The 21,773-nt window shown below is 39.0% G+C and overlaps 1 protein-coding gene across 1 annotated transcript in view; it reads left to right on the forward strand.

Moving 5' to 3' along the window:
- The window catches only part of lman1 (lectin, mannose-binding, 1), a 49,629-nt gene that overhangs the window by 8,528 nt on the left and 19,328 nt on the right, over positions 1–21,773 (forward strand). Inside the window, exons 2-10 of the mRNA XM_080218639.1 lie at positions 156–310; positions 395–502; positions 2,079–2,140; positions 2,823–2,922; positions 7,679–7,802; positions 7,955–8,013; positions 16,512–16,647; positions 17,834–18,024; positions 20,434–20,504. Of these exons, the coding sequence (XP_080074765.1) occupies positions 156–310; positions 395–502; positions 2,079–2,140; positions 2,823–2,922; positions 7,679–7,802; positions 7,955–8,013; positions 16,512–16,647; positions 17,834–18,024; positions 20,434–20,504 (1,006 nt within the window). The remainder of the gene's footprint in view (positions 1–155; positions 311–394; positions 503–2,078; positions 2,141–2,822; positions 2,923–7,678; positions 7,803–7,954; positions 8,014–16,511; positions 16,648–17,833; positions 18,025–20,433; positions 20,505–21,773) is intronic.

Raw genomic sequence — 21,773 nt, forward strand, 5'->3', positions numbered from 1 at the left:
TTTAGCATGGCTGATCAATCTAATCCTCAAAGCAATTGAGGGGAATTGGTTAACTCTGGGCTGAGATTATTCAAATGTAGTCTGTGGAGGGAATGGGTTAAACCTTTTAATCATTTGCTGTATTTATACATATTGAGATTTTTTTTTCTTTTTAGATGCTATCCCAAGTGCCGATCAAATTCGTATAACACCGTCACTAAAAAGTCAGAAGGGATCTGTTTGGACAAAAAGCAAATTTAGTTTTGAAAACTGGGAAATTGAAGTTACTTTTCGAGTGACGGGGAGAGGACGGGTCGGAGCTGATGGGCTGGTAATGACATCTTAAATTATTAATGTTGTTGAAAATTATTGTGCTATTTACTCTCATGCACTTCTCCCATTTCTCCTGATTTAGGCAATCTGGTACACAGTAGATCAAGGATTGGATGGTCCAGTTTTTGGAGCAGCTGATTTATGGAATGGTGTTGGTATTTTCTTTGACTCCTTTGATAATGATGGAAAGGTATGTGTATGTACAAGCACAAATGATATTTATAATTACCTTCAATAAACCATATTTAGTGCATTAGTAGATATATTCTCTGGGTAGTTTGAAGTTTACTATCGAATATGATTTTCTAACATAAGAAAATGGAACAGGCGTAGGCCATTTGGCTCCTCAAGCCTGCTCTGTCATTCAATAAGATAATCACTGGACTTCTCCATTAATTGCACTTTTCTGCCATTTCCCTTGTTTATCTTAGTGCCCTACAATGGTGCATATTCATTTTTAAACTTAACAAAGGTTCACTTTTTTTTTAGCTCTCCTTTTCATTAATTGCACAAATTGTGGATCTTCCATTGTTTTGTGTTCACATTTAACAGACATAAATAACAGTCCATTCCAAACAGTTTGAATCATATATTCCTCCCCAAGCACGGTAACATGCTGTAAAGAATTGACTTTAACCATATGAATATGAACCAGTTTAGACTGAAAAGATATTTGAAATGACCCAATGTTTGTAACCTTTCTGAACTGGAAAAGATTACTGTATCAATTGCATTTAATATAATATTTTAAAAACAAAATAAAAACCCCAACCTATCGTCAGTACAAAATGTTCTATCATTGTGTCCAAGCACAAATTTGACCTTCCTCTTTTTCAATAGTGCTAAAATTTCAAAGTGACACAATTTTACTTTCTGAATGCAGCTGCATTTTTGTTGATTTGAGGAGAATAATACACAGCTCTTTCTAGCTGAACTTAAATGTAAAGTGGTTTCCAGGACGAGAAGGTGTGCTGTGATGAGAGGCTGAATAAATTGTTCTGGAGTCTAGAAGAATGAGGTCTAATCTTACTGGAGCATGCAAGATTCCGAAGAAGCTTAACAGGGTGGACGCCAAGAGAATCTAAAACGTGGAAGCATAGTCTCTGGATAAGGACCCAATAATTTTTGTTAAGAAATTACTTCACCAAAAGGCTTGTAAATCTTTGGAATTCTTTACACAAATGGTTATGGATGTTCAATCATTGAATACATTTAAGGCTGAAGGTGGATATTTTTGATGCCTGAGAATTAAGGGATGTGAGGAGTCAACAGGAAAGTAGCATTGGAGCCGAAGGGCCAAGTAGGGTAAAAAAAGTACTAAATTGCAGAGCAAGCTCGACAGGCTGTATGGTCTTCTCCTATTTCTTGCTTTGTTAGCGTATTGGATAAGGTTCTAGATTTTGATGATATCCCATTTACAATTACAAAATCTGTTTTTAATGTGTGCCATCCATGTAGATGCATTGAATTCTGCCACTCAATGTCTGCAATCTTTTTTGATCTTGATAGTTGATAATTTTTTTAAATCCCAAAGTAATTCTATGCCCAATGTTTGTTTGGGTATTGACATATTTAACTCGAGGGTTAAAAAAAACTCCAGACAATTCTGTTCAAATTTGTGTCTGTGTTGAGCTGCTGATATGGAATCTTTTTGGTGCTGCCAGTGAAAAGATGTGTATGATTCAAGTTTCTATCTTAAGCACTACAGTTGCAGAATAATGATTGAAGAAAGTTAACCTGAAAGTTTACTTATTTGTAATTTGCAGAAGAATAACCCAGTGCTACTTGTCGTTGGAAACAATGGGCAATATCATTATGATCATCAGAAGTAAGTTTTTTTTATATAGTCAATCCTGCAGCTGTTTATCCTTTTTGTAATTAATGTGGATGGACTAGGACACAATTTTTGAGTTGGGTTGGAGATGATTGACGGTGGTTTGCTCTGCATTTGATGGGCTACATCTTACCTGGAAGTGCTTGAAGCTGAATGCCTGAAATAGCTTGTGTTCCATTTACCAGTACGGGTAGCCCTCATTTTGAGAAACAAAAGCCATTTTGAAAAATAAAATACTTAGTTTTGCACATAAAATGCAACATCACATATCCTGATCTTTGTCTTCTGAATTCTTAAATAAGATCAACAAGAGAGGAAATTGATGAGGGGAGGAATTTTGAGTCCAATCTGAAATTTTACATTGTCAAATTTAACCAACTATTTCTGGTAAATATCTTGCGTTTTGAAGTAGTCAGCCTGCCGAATGTCTTCCTTCTGCGCTATAGAGATTCTGTGATTATATGATTATAATAGTTATGTAGGCCAAATATCTCCAGCACTTCGTCACTAAAAATGGATAGCACGAAAACAGCAAAACAAAAAGTACGTTTAAACAAATATTTCGAAGCATATGTAATTGCACCTGAATTTTGTTTTGGTTTGTTGAAGTACTTAACCTCTGTATACCTTTCAAATTGTTTCTGTGTTTTGATACTGGAATAACTTGCTCCTGCAGCGATGGTGCAACACAAGCATTGGGATCTTGCCTGAGAGACTTTAGGAACAAGCCTTACCCTGTGAGAGCTAGGATAATCTACTACAGAAAAACACTGACTGTAAGTATCTTGTATTTTGACACGTTCAAAATATTGTGTAGTCTTGATTTCTCCATTTTATCAAAGAAATGTCTATGTGAATGATTAGGAACAACCATGGGTTCTCTAGGATCTAAGTTTAAAACGTGTTTTAATTTTTTTCAATAATATCCAAGATTCAGAAGACAAAATCAAATAAATGGGTTGTCAAACAAAATATTTCCAAAATTTTACATCTGTGCTGTAAGATTGGCTTTTATCATTTGTGAGGTGTGCTTTATATATTTTTTCTATGTGCAGTATTTTGTTTTGCTTATCTATGTTACTTTTCATTATTATGCCTACTTGCATATTTGGTCAAAATCTTTGTGTGCTTTCTGGCCTGATTCCTGGAACAGGTTTTCATCAGTTTCCTATCCATTAAATCTTTTAGAACTTGAAGGGCATTCCAGTGTGCCTGAGTTTTTATTTCTAAAATAAACTTTCGCATCCATGTTAATGTTGACTCCTGGGTAGTGTAAAGATAACTGTCAATGAAATAGATTATCGGGAATAAATTTATGTTGTAAAATTTACAAGCTTGCAGTTGCTGGTATTGTCTGCTTTGCAGTATTAACATAAGCCTACTTGTGACTAATAAATAATACTTATTGTTTGATTTTAAATACAGAGAGCCGTCACTAGTTGCCTTTTTCCTTGCCTATCACACTCAACTGCCTACATTGGCAAATGACCATTTAACATTACGATTAGGATTAATTTACTTAGTGGGGTAAATATGTAGTGGGTTGGATCTCCAAACAATGATGAGACAGAGTACAGGAATGAGATAGAGAATCTGGTGAACTAGCGTGGTGACAAAAGCTGTCTCTCGATGTCAACAAACGAGATTGTCATCGACTTCAAGAAGTGTAGAGGAGAACATGCCCCTGTCTACATCAATGGGTTTGAAGTAGAAAGGGTGGAGAGCTTCAAATTTTTAGGTGTCCAGATCACCACCAACCTGTCCTAGTTCCTCATGCCGACACTATAGTTAAGAAAGCCCATTAATGCTTCTACTTTCTCAGAAGACTAAGGAAACTTGGCATGTCAGCTATGGCTGTCTCCAACTTTTACAGATGTACCGTAAAAGCATGCTTTCTGGTTGTATAACAGCTTGGCATGGCTCCTGCTCTGCCCAAGACTGCAAGGAACTGCAGTTGTGAATGTAGCCCAATCCATCATGCGAACCAGCCTCCCATTCATTGGCTCTGTCTGCACTTCTGCTGCCTCAGCATAATTAAGGACCCCATGCATGCCAGACATTCTGTCTTCCACCTCCTTCCATTGGGAAAAAGATACAAAAGTCTGAAGTCATGTACCAACTGACTCGAGAACAGCTTCTTCCCTGCTGCTGTCAGATTTTTGAATGAACTTGCCTTGCATTAAGTTGATCTTTCTTTCTCTACACCATAGCTGTAACTGTAATACTATATTCTGCACTCTCTCGTTTCCTTCTCTATAAACAGTAGCTCTGTGTATATAGCACACAAGAAACAATGCTTTGTCACATGTATTAGTATACAGTGAAATAATAAATCAAATCAAAAATTAAACATGAATTGGTCATATTAAGTACTCCTGACTATTGCAGTTCAGGTCAAACAGTTAAAGGACACCACTCACAGTAAAGTCATTACACCGTAACTTGGTTCCCCAGCATTGCATTTGGAGAGGTACCCAAGATGTGTTGGGGAATCCCTCTACAAAACTCCCACAAGGGTTTACCCAGCAGGGCTAACTTCTCAAAGACAATTGCACAGGGCTGGGAACAATCCAGTAAAGCTTTTTAAATTGTTGACTTTGGATGGTTTTGCCAGTAATACCCTGAATGTTACTCTGAAAGAGTTAGAAGAAAAATAATTCTAACTCCAGAGAAACCAGACTGAGCTGGTCCAGCTCAACTCTAACCTCCTCCTGGTCCCCTGGTATGAGCTCATGCGGTAAAAAGTAATATTCCTTTCCACTTGTTCTCCACTTTGTCCATGCCAATGCAGCCAGGGGCATGCTTTAAGAACATAAGAACATAAGAAATAGGAGCAGGAGTAGGCCATCTAGCCCTTCGAGCCTGCCCCGCCATTCAATAAGATCATGGCTGATCTGTCGTGGCTCAGTTCCACTTTCCCGCCCTCTCCCCATAACCCTTAATCCCCTCTCTTATCAAGAACCCATCAACCCGCTTCTTAAAAATATTTAGCGAGGCAGCCTCCACCACTTCAACGGGCAGAGAATTCCAGAGATTCACCACCCTTTGAGTGAAGAAGTTCCTCCTCAACTCCGTTCTAAACCGCCTCCCCTTTATCTTGCTGCTTCTGTCTGAGTGGGGATGATTGGGGTAAACTGAGCTTGAGAATATCAACCAGGGTAAAGGCAAGACCCTTCAGACTGTCAATCTGCCAGTGATTACCATTCTGAGCCAGTTACAGACCTCATTTTATTTGTGCTTAATAAGGTTGGCAGGCTGCTTTTGTATCATCAGTATTTGGAGGAAATAGTCATTCAGTATATTTTTGTGTTGTTTCTTTGTTTTCAACCTATTTGCGCCTTTCGTAATCTGAATGTTTCTGGAATATTAGAGTTTCCATTTTGCTGTTTTCAGCGTTGTTCCTAATGCCTTATTTCCAGGTCGTTTTTGCTCTCCTCTCATTTTTTTTTCTCTGTAGTTTCTTGAAAGCATCCCTGCAACCATTGTTTTCAGTCACCAGTCCCCACTCAACTCCATTCCCTAGCTACTGACTGATTTGATTTATTGTCACATGTATTAGTATACAGTGAAACTATTGTTTCTTGCACACTATACACACAGGGCATACCATTTATAGAAAAGGAAATGAGAGAGTGCAGAATGTAATGTTACTGTTATATCATGCCTCCCTGACTTGTCACACCATCCTGTTCCTGACCATTGATGACTTGAATTCTATTTCATGAAAGGGATGTACCTGCCTTCCAGAAGTGTCCATCTAATTCTTCTGCCTTTGTGATGCCACACAGTTTGAATTGTAACTCTGAATTGTAGTAGCGCATTCCACAAGCACTGCAGTCACTGACCTGCCACATCTGTCCAACTTTATTTGATCACTACATCTTAATTAGTTAGATAAATTTAATAGAAAGTTGGTGTCCTAAATTGGAGACAAAACTAAAATATTTAACAGCTAATGAAAATGAAACAAAAGAATAAAAAGCAGCGTCTCCTTTTCCACTTGCACCCAAAATTCCCACTTGCAACACGCTCCTGATGTAACACACTGTTTTCCCCCAGTGTACTTACGTGGAATGACTTGTCTCTGAATTACAACTGCTAAGTATTTTAACATTTATTTAGGCAACCACTTTCAGTTGTACAAACAGAATTTGCTGGAAATCCCCAGGAAGTCAGACATTACTCTCTATCAGAACTCACGTTGTTGACTCGTAGTTTCAGATAATTATTTATCTTGACTAGCCTGCAGTTTTGAAGTTCTAAGTCAGATTCAGATTGTTAATGTAAATTACCAAAGGCACACATTTGCATTGGATTCCTGACTTGGTACTCTGCAGCACTTTAAGCACTTTGTTCCTGGCTCACTCTGTGGCAGCAAATACTCCAAAATGTTTTCTGTAAATTGTGTGACTGCACAAAAAAAACTTGGGACCAATGTACTTAAATGAATTGGTCATGCTACAAAACATAAGGGTATGTTGCTTCTGAGGATTTGTTGCACCCTGTGAATTTATCCATCTTTCTTAGACCTTCAGACATGATAATACACCTCATTTCCTTTACTTGCTCCTTCATTTTCATTGAAGTCTGACTGCTTCTAATTGTCAGATCAAATTAAACTTCATTCTGTGGTTGATGTCTCCAGGATGCCATAGCTTCTGTATGTTGTACATTTTCTAGGTTATGAATAAATATTGGATCAAAATGAGAAATGCCTGTCAAGACTTGTTTCAAAAACTGGCCAAGAAAACCATATATTACTGACAATTAAACTGGGAATAAAAATGGCTTAGTTTTATGGGAGACTTAAATTAATCCAACATTAGAATTATTTACTTTGTTCTCAGACAGCCTCCTTATCTATACAGGGAGTAAGTTGTCTTTATTGTTTTATGTTGACTATAACAAACCACTGGCGTTAATTGAATTTTAACATTCAAGATGTCTATCAGAGTAATTTTTTTGTAGATTTCTGAACCTCTCAGCCTTGACTTCTGCCTCCAAAGTTAACTAACTATATTTTGTGTGTGTATATCTATATACTGGACCAGTAGGAGCACCCACAGGCAAAAACTGTGCTAAGTCAGGCAGATATTCACTGAGCCATCAGGACTGCTCCAATTTTAAAATACCAACAATTGAGTAACATGGTTTCTGGTTTAATATTTAATTAAATATTCCTTTTTTTTTTAAAACCACTAAGTAATTGAAAGATAATTTTGCTTCATTTTGTGGGTCAGTTTCCGCTTCCTTTTTCTGCCTTGTTGTGGAAGCTCCCAATGTACATTTTAAGTCATATTCTGAAGGTTTCTCTCAAAATAGGATATAATGCTTTCTTTCTTTTCTAGAAAGGAGGCCTCCACTAACCGCCAAAGAGGATCCCTTTCTAAGTAGTGCTTTTATTCAGTCCGATCTACAGCATGTTTTGTGGAAAAAAAAGAGCTGCCTCTCTAATTTAAAAAAAACTAACCAAGGCCACTATTGTACATTGACATGTATTTTTGAGAATTTTATGACTGTCTTCTGTTGCAGGTTATGCTACATAATGGCTTTACTCCGAATAATGATGATTATGAGCTTTGTGCCAGAGTAGAAAATATGGTGCTTCCATCTGAGGGTTATTTTGGAATCTCTGCAGCAACTGGAGGTCTTGCAGGTGGGTTTTTTATTTTAGCAAAAACATTATCTGTGCAAAATTTATTTTCAAGTGTCGCAGAAAAGTTTGTTTGAAACTGGAAATGGTGTGTAGGTTAGTATGAACTCTAAAGATTTCTAGATAAAATGTTGCGTTTTCTTGTTTCTTGACAGATGACCATGATGTCTTGTCTTTTCTGACATTCAGACTTTTGGAACCTGGCAGACCAGTGGTAAGATTTTACTAAAATAACTTATTAATCAAAAAGACTGCATGCTGAGCCAAAGCAACATAGACCTGCAAGTCAGAATGTATGTTAATTGTCAGAGAGAAGAAGATGACTGAGGATCAACACATTTAGACATTTTGTTTGTAGTGGGTGGGGAATTTCTTTTCTCATGTGATTTAATGCAAATTATTATGGTCAACCTTTGTTTTTTGAAGCTTGCATGTATTTGTAGTATTAAAAAGAGGAATTTTATAACTTGATTTTTTGATTTGATTTATTATTGTCATGTATTGACAAACATTGAGAAGTATTGTTTCTTGTATGCTATACAAAGTAACTTGCACTTAATCCTCTAGATGTGGGGCATCATGAATTTTCTGAATAGGCTCGCTAGTTTTGTTTTGTTCATCTACTGATATAAACCAGTAAAATAAATTATTCAACCTTTGGAATGATTGATTATACTGTGCACTAATAATTAACTTTAAGCCACGAATGTAACCTTAATCATCTTTCCTAATTTCTGTTATATTTTGGTTCAATTACTTTTACTTAGTGTCTTTATTTTTTCCTGTCTTAATGACTATTTTGACAAGGGGTGGAATAAACATATTGCTAAAAGTCAGTTTACAGTGGATACATAGCAAGGGAGAAAAGTATTCAATTCTTCATGCCTGAGATTTCCATTTTAATATACTGCAAATTCAAAGTACAATTTTGAATGTTGTAATTAATGTTTCATCCATCACGCTAGTGCAGGGCGTTAAGTATATCAACTGATTTTTTTTTTCCTCGCACTTATCTTGAAGATGATGTTGTGCTTAGTTTAGGTTTTCCCATCAATAGAAATGATTCATTTTCCTCTTCTACTACTTTCATCAAAGCCATCCTCTATCTTTAGTTGGATGGAATGCAGCCCCAGTTATTTCAGTCTTCCCTTCAAACTTCAACCCCTCATCACTGGTCCCGTTCCATTTAAATTTGATTTGCAACTTTTGTAGAGCACTTGCATCCCTGTCGTTAGCAATCCCTAAACATGCGCAGTATTGTAAGTATAGCTTGGTCATCATTTTGACGAGTCATCAGCCAGGAATTTGCTGTAGTAGTGTTATTGATGATTTACCACAAGTTGGGCTATGCTTAACAATCCTCCAGTGATCAGCTAATGGCACTGTATATTGCAAAGGTGATTGTTATGTGCCACAGTAATAGTAGTAAATCACATGCAGCACAGCAGATAACGTGATCCTTTCCTCTGCCCCAAGGCTTCAGGCTTTCTGATGGCTTGTTTCTTTAGACAGGCTTCTTTTTTTGGATGCTAATATTGGCACTTGTGGATGGATTTTGTGGGTGGGGTGCAACACTGTATACTTGCCTGTGAAAAACAACTCCTTTCCACTTGTGTCTCTTAACCATTTTTGATTCCACCATGCCATCTTAATCCATGGATTCATATGACATAATTGCCCCAGTGAACCACACTTCACGGTCCTCTTGCAACTACCTACCTTAAACGGCTCTCCTTTTACATTATCAAGGAATGTCTGCCTATATGAAACCAGACTTAGTGGACTATTTGTCTTTCACTGTTTTTGTCAACCTGTGAAATGACCACTATCTGAAATGTATATTGCTGCTCCTTGTAGCTAATCCTACCTAGAAATAGTGTCACGTTCATCTTGTACCATCCTGTCACATCCACAGTACCTCATCTGCAACTGCTCTGTGACATCTGCATCTAACTATGCTGGAGTTCATCCTCCTTTCTGTTGCTTTTCACTTTGCCCTCTAGATGAGATCTCTAGATTTCCAGTTCTGATCAAATGACCAAAACACTGACGTTTTCTTTTTGTAATTTCAAGTGCAGTTTTAGTCTTTGTAATTTTAGCATTTGCCTTGTCTATCCTTTGAAATATGGATGCTATTCATAATTTGTCCTTTTAGTATTGAAGACAATTTCATTTGTCATCCAGGAGTAGAGCTGTATGGATGCAAATGTATTTCAGCACAAAAAAGGTGCAGTGAGGACAAGAAAATGAGGCTGGCAGACAATTGGGGGCATTGTACACATGGATTTATGTGCCTTTTTTATACTTTTTTTTGCGTTGATACTATCCATTGTTCTTAGTATGCAGATGCACTTTTGGCAATTGCTTTCCTCCAGGCTGAACGATCCTGGGCAAGTGTTTTTCGTAATGCAGTCTCAATTTTAAAATCCTCGAGGGAAGCTTTCAGACACCTTGAAGTATTTCTTCTGGCCGCCATGAGAACATGCTCTGTTCTCAGTTCAGTGTAAAAGGTTTCAGACCTTTGGAACAGTTTTTGTCATTACATTTATGAACCTGCTGGCCATGCCAGTTCTGAGGACCTCCGTCTGGGACTTTGTCTTTCCACCTGATATTGAGGCGATTGCAGAGGCAGCAAAGGTGGGAGCTACTGAATTTTCTCTACATGTCGCTAGTAGACAATCCTGATTTCACTCACATGGAGAGGGTGACTTGAGCTTGGTTTTTAGGCTCACCTCTCATACATTCTGGGAACGTAATGATGGGCAGCACAGTCGTTAGCCTACTGCCTTGCAGCACCAAGGGCCAAGTTCAATTCCAGCCTCTGGCCACTGTAGAGTTTGCACATTCTCCCTCTGCCTGCATACATTTTCTCTGGGTGCTCTGGTTTCCTCCCACATTCCAGAGATGTGTGGGTTAGGTTGTTTGGCCATGCTAAACTGACCCTTAGCATCAGGGGGATTATCAGGGTAAATACATGGGTTATGGGAATGGGGCCTGGGTGTGATTGTTGGTGCACACTCTATGGGCTGAATGGTCTCTTTCTGCATTGTGTAGGGATTCTATAAATAGCCAAGTCTACCCAAGGGGACACTGGCAATTCTAGCATCAGACTTGTCATCAATATGAACAGTGAGAGAGAGTGCTGCCCAGGAAGGAGAACTTGTCCACAGTAGTCAGCTTCTGGTAGCTTACTGTCACTGGCTTTGGTAGAGCTTTTCTGGAGTAGCTTGGAATGTGACTTCACTGTTTTATGTTGATGGCGAGACCAAAGTTATCACAGGATGCAGAGAACAGGTCCATAATTTGCTGCAGGTCTACCTCACTTCCAACATTCAGTGCACAGTCATTAGCAAGTAGAAAATCATGCCGTCTATCAAAGAGGAACATGGCCTTGGCCTGGAGGCATCATAGGTTGAAGAGTTTACAGTTGATTCACTAGTTGGTATCTATGCCTGGATCCTCATCCTGGAAAGCATCAGTAAGCATGGCTGAGAACATGATGCTGAAGAGGTCTGGCACCAGTATGCAGCCCTGTTTCACTCCATTGGTGACTGAAAACTCATTGTCAGCAAGGATTTGGGATTGCATGTCATTGTGGAACCCTCAAACCATCTGAACAAATTTGTCTGGAAAGTTCAACCTTGTTCAGTTTTCTAGAGTGCTTCATGGCTGAGTGTCAAAAGCTTTGTCGACAAAAATGGTGTATAGGTCAGCAATTTGTTCTTTGCACTTCTGCCGTTAGGCAGCAAATACCATGTCAGTGGTTCCCCTACTTTTTCTGAAACGTGACTCATTCTCAGGAAGTAGACCTTGCTCAAGATGTAATATCAGCTGGTTTAGAAGGATTCTGGCAAGGATCTTTCCAACAATGGACCAGAGAAATAGTCCTCTGTGATTGTGTGACTGATGAAGGCATCTTTTAAAGTCTTGTGAAAAAACCCCTTGCTCCCACATGGATTGGAATTGCTGGGTGAGCTTTCTAAACAGCTGTGGTCCACTATATTTACAGACCACTGCAGGAATTCGATCAGCTCCAGAGATTTTGCAACTTTAATTGCTCTACAGCTTACTCTGTTTCCAGCAGTGTGGGTGGACTACCTAGGACAGCCTATTTATAGCTTGTCATTGATGCAGGATGGTCTGTTGAGGAAGTCATTGAAATGATCAGGCCATCTCTCCAGGATCTCCAGTTTCACAGTGCTGATGGGCCCATGCTACATCAGCGGAGGTGGCTAGTTGAGGGCCTTAGACCATGCTGACAGATTGGTAGCTGCGCGTCATGTCATTTTTGTCAGGTATAGACTTGTACTTTATCTGCTGTTTTGATTCTGTCACTTGTTTCGCACCTCTCATAGTCTATGTAGGACTATTCTGTGGATATCATTATAAGCAGTTTATTAAGTATGCTTTATCTCGGTGTCATTTTCATCAGATCAGTCCTGGTGCTTGTGCTTGGTGGAAGCAAGTTTCTCGTAAGTTGTGTTCCTGGGGGAAGTCCAGATTTCAAGTGCACGTTCAGTGCAGAATTGTAGGAGTAGAAGACTATTGCTGCTGCCTTTCCAATTCCACTTTTGCTGATTAACACCTCCCACGTTTGGTGATCTGTGTTGATTCTGGCGTTAAGTCACCAAGTATGATCAGCATGTCTGACTTTTATTTATGTTTATTTATTAGTCACAAGTAAGGTTTACATTAACACTGCAATGAAGTTACTTTGCAATGAAGTTTCCCTTGCCGCCACATTCTGGCGCCTATTGGAGTCAATGCGCCTAACCAGCATGTCTTTCACACTGGGAGGAAACCCACGCAGACATGGTGAGAATGTACAAACTCTGCACAGATACTGCCGTAAGCTGGGAATCACCTGGGTTTTGGCATAGTGTGGCACCAGTGTTAACCACTGTGCCACCCTTGACGTTGCTGTAGTCAAGGTGTGGAGATCTTCCTAGGATATCGTCTTCAGGGTCAGTCATTGTGGTAGCATATGCGCTGTTAGCTTGCTTGCCTGCCAGTGAGATCTTGAGTGACAAGTTGGTTGTTTAGATCCTTTGGAAAACTGGTCAGCTTATTCACCAGTTTATTTTTGACTCAGCCCAAATCAGCCCTATTGATCTAGTCTGAACGTTTGTCCATGAGGTGTCACATTTGTGTACATCTGTCACATTTGATTTCTTTCTCTTTTTGATTAGTGGTACCACTATAGTGATGTCTGCCAACCATGGTAAGCTGGCCAGGTTTTTGGTGAAGCAGGCAACGTTTAGGGCATTTTTTTTTTAAGAACCCTTTTATCTGAGGAAGGATGTCCTTGTTAGAGAGGAAGTACACAGTACTTCCTCCGTAACGAGGACTTTCTTCTTCAGATAAGGATAGCAAAACAGCACACCCTACTCTAGATGTGGCCTCACCAACATCCTATGTGATTGCAGTAAAACATCCCTACTCCTGAAGATGACTTGGACCCTGTCAAATGTCCCACGTAGTGCTTGAAATCATGATGCAGGATCAAGTGGCCTACTTCTGCTCTGTTTGTTGTGTGCAATAATTTGATCCCAAGTAATTTGGAACAATACATGGGATGTTTGCAATGTTATCATTTGATCAGATCAAAGAAACAAAAACAGAAGATGCTAGATGATCTGTTTTTTTTGTAGCACCCTTTATTTGGTTTTGTAACCTAAACCAACAGAGTGCCTGGATAACACAGACGCCTATGTCAGACTCCTATTTATCGACTACAGCTCAGCCTTCAACACCATTATTCCTATCTCCAAACTCTTTGAACTAGGGCTCTGCTCCTCCCTTTGCAACTAGATCCTAGACTGGAGGGAGTGCAGAGGAGGTTTACTAGGCTGATGCTGGAGTTGAGGGGGTTGAGCTATGAGGAGAGGCTGAATAAACTAGGCTTGTACTCGTTAGAGTTTAGAAGAATGAGGGGAGATCTCATTGAGACGTATAAGATGATGAATGGTATGGATAGGATAGAGGTGGAGAGACTCTTCCCGCTCAGAAAGGACAGTAGGACTAGGGGGCACAGCCTCAAGATAAAGGGGGGGCGGTTTAGAATGGAGTTGAGGAAGAACTTCTTCACTCAAAGGGTGGTGAATCTCTGGAATTCTCTGTCCGTTGAAGTGGTGGAGGCTACCTCGCTAAATATTTTTAAGACGTGGGTTGATGTGCTCTTGATAAGAGAGGGGATTAAGGGTTATGAGGAGAGGGCGGGAATGTGGAACTGATCAGCCATGATCTTATTGAATGGCAGGGCAGGCTCGAAGGGCCAGATGGCCTACTCCTGCTCCTATTTCTTCTTATGTTCTAACACTCAGACCGCAATCAGTAAGGATCAGCAACAACATCACCTCTACGATCATTCTCAACACTGATGTCCCATAAGGCTGTCCTCAGCCTCTTACTATGCTATACACCTTTGCAAACCTATGACTGTGTGGCCAAATTTTCAAGCTTGCTGATGACACAGTGGGTCGGATCTTAAACAGAGTATAAGAAAGAGAGAATCTAGTGAACCGGTGTGACACAATAACCTCTTAATGTCAACAAAATGAAGGAGATAGTTATCAACTTCAGGAAATATAGTAGAGGATATGCCCCTGTCTATATCAAATGGAGCAAAGTGGAAATGGTTGAGCGCTTCAAGTTTCTAAGTATGTAGATCACCAACAATCCTGGTCTCTCCACACCGATGCTGTGGTTAAGAAACCCTACCAATGCTTCTGCTTTTTCAGGAGGCTAAGGAAATTTGGTATGTCTGTTGTGACTCTCCAGTTTTTACAAATGCACCTAGAAAGCATTCTTTCTGGTTGTATCACAGCTTGCTATGGCTCCTGCAAGACCACAAGAAACTACAAGGAGTCATGAACAGTGCACAGTTCATCACGCAAGTAAGCCTCCCATCCATTTTTCTCTATCTACACTTTCCGCTGCATCGGAAAAGCAGACAGCATAATCAAGGACTCCGTGCACCCAGGACATTCTCTCTTCCACCACCTTCCATCAGGAAAAAGTCTGAGGTCACATACCGACCGACTTGAGAGCAGCTTCCTCCCTGCTGCCATCAGACTTTTGAATGGACCTCCCTCATATTGATCTTTCTCTACACCCTAGCTATGACTGTATGCCTCCTGCACCTTCTTTTCTTCACTATGTACGGTATGCCTTGAATAGCCTGCAAGAAACAATGTCTTTCACTGTATAATTATGTGACAAATCAAATCAAACCAAAAATGCCAAAGAGCAAATATTCATGACAGTCCACTGAATTGCTCAAGTAGATCCATGCGTTTTTGGTTTTTATGTAAAAGGAGCTTGGTGGGAATAGTTCCTTTTTGCTTATCAGCAAAAAATAATGGTACTGGAAAGAGTTGTTCCACCCCCACAATCCTAACCCCATACAACTATGAATTGTCTATCAATAGCTCAAATTAAACATTTATAATGGATTGTGAAGAATCAAATTTGAGGTCTAGCTATGCAGTAAGTAGTCTAGGATAAATGGAGGTTAATTTTATTAACATTGAATATTGTAAATCTTTACTTTGTTATAATTGAGGTTCATAAGATTATGTTTAAGGGACATGTCTTTAATTTGGGGTAGGTAAAGTGAAGAAGTCATGTGACTTGTTCTAGAGCTTATCTGACAGCAAGTCTGGGTGATTTGATTGCTGGAGATTGGGGGGGGGGCTGGGGGCCTGATTTTATTTTACTGAGAAGAAGGTGCAAGGTATTTATGCTTGAAGACAATGGCAGAAGCTGATATGATGAACTCCAGAGTGCTAGATGAATGTTGAGAAAGTTGGATTGTAAATAATTACCCTTTATATTGCAGATAGGTAATCTGCATTTTTGCCTAAATATAAGACTAATGTTATCATGCAGATAGGCTGAGAGAGGGTACAAGTTTCTCACATGTCGCTGAAAACTCTCTCATAGTTTGTCTGCCAGGATCTGGGAGGAGAACAACAAAAGACAGCAAGATGCTGAAATTCATTAAGGGAAGTAAACCCTTGGAAACTAAGAATCAATTTGGACTTTTTCTAGGCAAATTGGATGTCTGCTTAAATGTCTGAAATGTTTTTCTTGGTTTGCTTTCAGTTCTGTTACCTAATGTGCAAATTGCCTGGAAAATAGTGTTTGGTCAATAGTGCTTTTAGCGTTACAGGAGAAGTATTGAGAGTGAATTCATGTTATCTTTCCAGTTGTGGATTAGAAGTTATAAATTATTGGTTTCCATAAGAATAGTAACAATATTTTCAGAGGAAATACTGAAGAGTAGAATCAGAAGAACAGTGATTTCTCTCTCTAATGCCGTTGTTAGCTGCAACATGTCATTAAACTGTTTATAAGCTGCACCACATTGTGCTGCCTCTCTCAATTTTGCATGTTTTTTTGCCAAAATCTTTGGAAAGGTTGCAAGCTCACTATCAATAAAATTACCTGACCTTCAAATGTTCATGGTGGCCCAGATACTTGGGTCCATGCCAACAGATCTGATGTATTCGTGTAGACTCCTGCAAATACCATGTGAAGAATATACAGTGACTAAATCCAAAAGCATGTTAAGTAAAACCAGAGAAATAGTGCTGTGGAGATACAGTTGGCTTTGTAAATAACTGGGCCAGCTTGATTTTTAAAATTAATGTCCTTAAATTGTTAATATTTGCTTTAAACATGAAGAATTTTTTTTGATATCTGGCATAGGAGGAGCCTGCTGATTCAACAATTCCCCAAGAAGAAAAAGAGAAATATCGTGAGGAGTATGAAAATTTTCAACAAGCACTTGATAAAAAGAAAGAAGAGTTTCAAAAAGATCACCCTGATGTTCAAGGAGAAGCAGGTTGGAAGGGTTTTGAACATGCGTTTGGTTTCATATATTAAAAAGAGTTGGATTTTATTCCATGTGACTTATAGTTACAGGAAATTTTGAAATTTTAATGTAAATTCCACTTCAGTAACGAGGGGAGGTAAAAATGCTTGATTTACAATCTCGGACTGATACAATGGCATTTAGAATGGCTAAATTGAAGCTTTTGTACACGTGCAGTGTGCGATTTATATTAGGTTCTGGTCCCCATTCTGTGTACGTACCAGATTGAATTGGGATTTATCATTCGTTGCCTGGATTTGTGAGATATCTAAATTATTCACCTTTGCACTGTTTCCATGCTGTCAGGTTATACTGATGACGATTGAAGCCCAGTCTAATTTCAGCAATATTGCAGTACAATAGCGTTCTTAAATTTCCATAATAGCACAATTAACACTGTCATCCAGGATTACTTAGTTTATTGACTTATTGACGAGTTCTTTGACCAGTGGCGTCAAGACTCGTGCCTGATTCGGTCATTTGATCTTTCTCTTACGGTATGGTGATCAGGAGCTGGGAACACCTTTTTTTTTATTTCTCCCCACCCTTCCTCTTCAATCTAGCATCAACTGGAATGATAGTATTGTAAAATTAGATAAAGTCTGCTAACTGTACCGACCAAAGAATTAATTTGGAAACTACTTTGTAGAATACAGCTTTTAACTGAGTAAATTCACTGCCATAGGAGCAGCCCAATAAAAGGGAAATTTTTGGAAGGCATCCAATTCTTGCATGCCCACATAATTGATTGAAATTCTATATTAACAAAATAGAAATATAATCTACAATCTAGTTACAAGCAAGGTAATGTAAGGTTCTTGCAGAAATAGTTCAATCTTTCTGAAGGAGAGATTTTTTTTTACCTCTTGATTCCAATTTCTATCAATACATTTTGTTTTTTCAGTTTTTAGTGTTAATTTTGTTTTCTGGCAGAGAATTTTAGTAATTTAGGAGTATGCCATCCAAGATTTTAATTTAAAATAATGGTTGGATTATCATTGGAAATCTGTGCACATAACGACAATTCAGGATTGTATCATTGGCAGTACTTGGGTTATGTTTTTGTAGTGAGTATTAAGTAGTTCTTTTGTAATTGGCAAATACTCAGTAAATTAAAGTGAATAGAATCCAACCTAGGTTCACTTTATTTCTGCAGCTGATTTGTTTGAGACGGTGAATGAGCGGGAATTGAGACAAATCTTTGAAGGTCAGAACCGTATCCATCTTGAAATCAAACAGTTGAACAGACAACTCAGCATGATTCTGGATGAGCAAAGGAGGTATGTCTCCTTAGCAACAGAGGAGATCTCAAAGAGAGGAACTAATACTGCACCCCAAGCAGGGCAGGTAAGTGCTGAAATATGTGGCTTGGGTTTAATGTTTCAGACTAAAAGCAATACTCCAAATTCCTTAACACAGTAAGGAGATCCAGGGCTGAGAGGTAAACTGTCAACAATGACTTAGTGGCGGCACTCTTGCCAAAAATGTTCCTCTTGTACCTTGTATCATTGCTGAAAAAGTACGCTTTGTTGAAGCTTTTAGTTTTTCTAAATCAATAGGACAGTTGTAAGAATATCAATGTTGGGGGGTCAACTTGTACTGTATGAGGAGAATACTGACAGGTGCATTGCCATGGAGAATATTAAAAAAAAAGTAGTAGCTATATGCTGGTTCATTCCTCAGGGCACTACCATGGCCAATCAATCATATTGCCTGGCAGTTATTCTTTCACTAACTGGTGCATTCTCCAATCAGAGTGCACTTGCCTCTGTCAATCAGCAGCCTCCTCTCATACAGTATGAAGTTGATATTTTCCCCTAACCAATGGTATTCTTTCAAGTTGTTCTGTTGTGTGCAGACAAAGTTTTGACAACGTCTTTTTTTTTCAGCAGTACTCAAGTTTTGTACTAAGAAATGACTATTCTTATCAGACTGAACTCTAATCTTGTGGGTAGACTTGAAAGAACTGTCTTCTGTGTCCACAAATTGATATGTTTGACAATCTAACCAACCAGGACCCAACCTGTGAAAATACCTATTTTGGAAAATGAGAACTTTCCATGCATATAACAAAAATACAAGAAACTTGTAAAAACTTTTTGATCAGTGTTTTGTCTATAGCCTAGGCAGTCGATTTGTCCTTTTCAATTCAACAAAACTGTAATCCTCAACTTGAACTTGATTGCAAAAACATGCAAGTCGTATTCTCTGTTCTGTGTGCAGTATTCCGGTTTTCCAGTTGTTCAGTGTAATGTTTTTCGTCAGGAAGTAGACCAACATTTAAAGGATTTTAATATTAATATCAGCTTATTTCTTTGTAACTGTTACACTCACTTTTCTCTGCTGTCCTGAATAGCATGAAGTAAACTCATTCCACAGGTGTTCAAGTGCTGGATGAAGCTCTTGCCCAGCAAAACATTTCCGCTTGCAGACCAGATGTCCTTGTAACCACTCTTGAGAATACAAACTTCAACTAAATTATAGACTTTTTTGAGTGTTGTGCATCAGTACCTATTTAGAGCTAGTGAGGTTGTCTCAAACTCTCACCTACAGAGGTTAAATGTCATTTATTCCAATAATCAAGGTAAGATTTAAGGTCTTGGCTAGAAGTGAAAAATATGTCTTTCAGATCATGCAACACCTGTGAAAAGCAACATTTTTTTAATAATAATTGAGGAGATCGTTTTGAAAATTTGAATGACAGGAGCAAGAAATAGATCCCTGAAAGGTGCTTGCATTACATCAGTATAAAAAATGAGATACAATCATAGTATCTATGGCAAGGAGATGGGGGCCTTAGGCCAAAACTGGTTCATGCCAACCAAAATGCCTATCTAAGCCGGCCCCATTTGCAAACATTTGGCCCATACCCTTGCCTATCCATGTATTTGTCTAAATGCCTTTTTTAAATGTTGTCCGTGTCCCTCAACCGCTTCCTCGGGCAGCTCATTCCACATACATACCATCTTCTGTGTTTTTTTTTGAAAAAAGGTTGCTCCTCAGGTTCCCATTAATTCCACCCCCCCCCCCCCCCCCCCCACCCGCCGTAAACCTATGCCCACTCGTTCATGATTCCCCAACCCTGGGAAGAAGACTGAGTGCATTGTGTGTTGTTTTATATGTTGTATTTGTCTACTTAACTGTTGAGCCAAACATAAGTGGTCTAACATTTACACATAAAAATGTGTACTTGTGTTTCTGAATTTGTGGTTTAGTCCAGTTTGACTAAAACATCCAATCTTATCATTTTAAATATAGTTACACACCCTACAAATAACATTTGAATAGAGGGGTAAATGCAAGACAAAGATTTTAGGGTGAATTTGGAGTTGGGTGTGTGGTTAATTGGACAATGGTGCAGACATATGATGTAGTGCCCATTTGAAATGATGTTTTCTATGTCCTGTTTATTTCGGTAAAAGTTTCCTCCATTTATCTTTATAATGGAAACTGCCATATAAACGTGGCACACCAATTAGTCTCTTGTCAGTGCTGCAGTATGTCCATTGGGTGTGAAGGTACAGTTAGTGACATTTGCAAGTGATCACTTAATATATGCAGGTGTACATATTTGTAATGGAAAAATTGACGCGTTCAGACAGAATTTATTGATATGAAACTGCATTTTAATAACCTGCTACTGTTTTTAGAAATTTTAATGGTTAAAAAATTGGATGGACTTTTTTAAGATGCTTTATATTATGTTGCTGTCCTGTTAAGATTTAACTTTGTTCCTGTTTTTTGTTTCTGTTTTAGCTCCCTCAAGGAGAACTTGACAATATTGTGAGATACCAGCAAGAAGTGCTTAGGCATGTTGGTGAACTGAAGTGAGTAACAAATGGTCCCAATAACGTTTTTACATGTGAAACTTGCATAATTGATGTTTGAATCTTGTGTTCCGAAAATTGTACTTTTGTGTGTGGTGAGTTGTTAAATACGTGGTGCTCATCCAATCATTGCTTGATGTCCCCATGATCAACATCTTTAAAATGAAGTAGGACATTTTGCCCTTGACCAAAAACTTAGCTGAACCTGTGGCTGTTGGAGCAAGCCAATGGTTGGATTATCTGGGGTGATTGACTCCCCTCCGGACATGGTAAAACCTTTCCATGACCAAAGAGCACACGTCAGCAGTGTGATGGAATACACTCCAGTTGCCTAGATGTATGCAGCATCAACATTTTGAAAAGCTTGACAACATCCAGGCCAAAGGAGTCCCCTTTTGTTTAGCACCCCATTCCACCACTTTAAATGTTCACTCCCTCCACCACCAGCACAAAGTGGTAGTATGTGCCACTTGCAAGACGTGCTACAACAGTTCACCATGGCATCTTTGACAGCATCTCCCAAAAATGTGACCGCTGCTGACTAGAAGAAGTACAAGGGCAGCATGGAAGTACCACTTTCAAGTTTACTGTGATGTCATATACCAGTCTGACTTGGAAACAGATTTGAGTCCTTTCATTGCCACTGGATCAAAATCCTGGAGAACTGTAGCTAATAATAGTCCTGTTGTCCTTGGTCATATGGACTGCAGTAGCCTAAAACAGCTCAGAACCATTTCGAAGACAAATAAGACTGAACAGTAAATGCTACCCTTGGCAGTGATGCATACAGCATGGTGGCATAGTGGTTAACACTGCTGTCTCACAGTGCCAGGGATCCAGGTTTGATTCCTAGCTTGGGCCATTGTCTGTGCGGAGTCTGTATGTTCTACTGGTGTCTACATGGGTTTCCTTCTGGTGCTTCTGTCTCCTTCCATAGTCCGAACGACGTGCTAGTTAGGTACATTGGCCAAGCTAAATTCTCCCTCAAGGTACCTTAACAGGTCCTGGAGTGTGGCAACTGGGGGATTTTCACAATAACTTCATACGTTGCAGTGTTAACATAAGCCTACTTGTGACTAATAATATATAAACTGTTTATTTCTCATGAACTAATTAGACAAACATGCCTTTCCAAAAATCAAAGTATTCCTTAAAAAAGATGTCTTTCTCAGCTTGACTTGATTTATACGTTGTGTTCCCTCTTGCTGCCTGAACAGCTCGATAAAGAATCACGTGGATCCCTTGTTCAAATCTGATTGCTTTATCAGT

Source organism: Carcharhinus amblyrhynchos, chromosome 1 (assembly GCF_965287045.1).
Source record: "Carcharhinus amblyrhynchos chromosome 1, sCarAmb.v2.hapA, whole genome shotgun sequence".
Taxonomy (NCBI): Eukaryota; Metazoa; Chordata; class Chondrichthyes; order Carcharhiniformes; family Carcharhinidae; genus Carcharhinus; species Carcharhinus amblyrhynchos.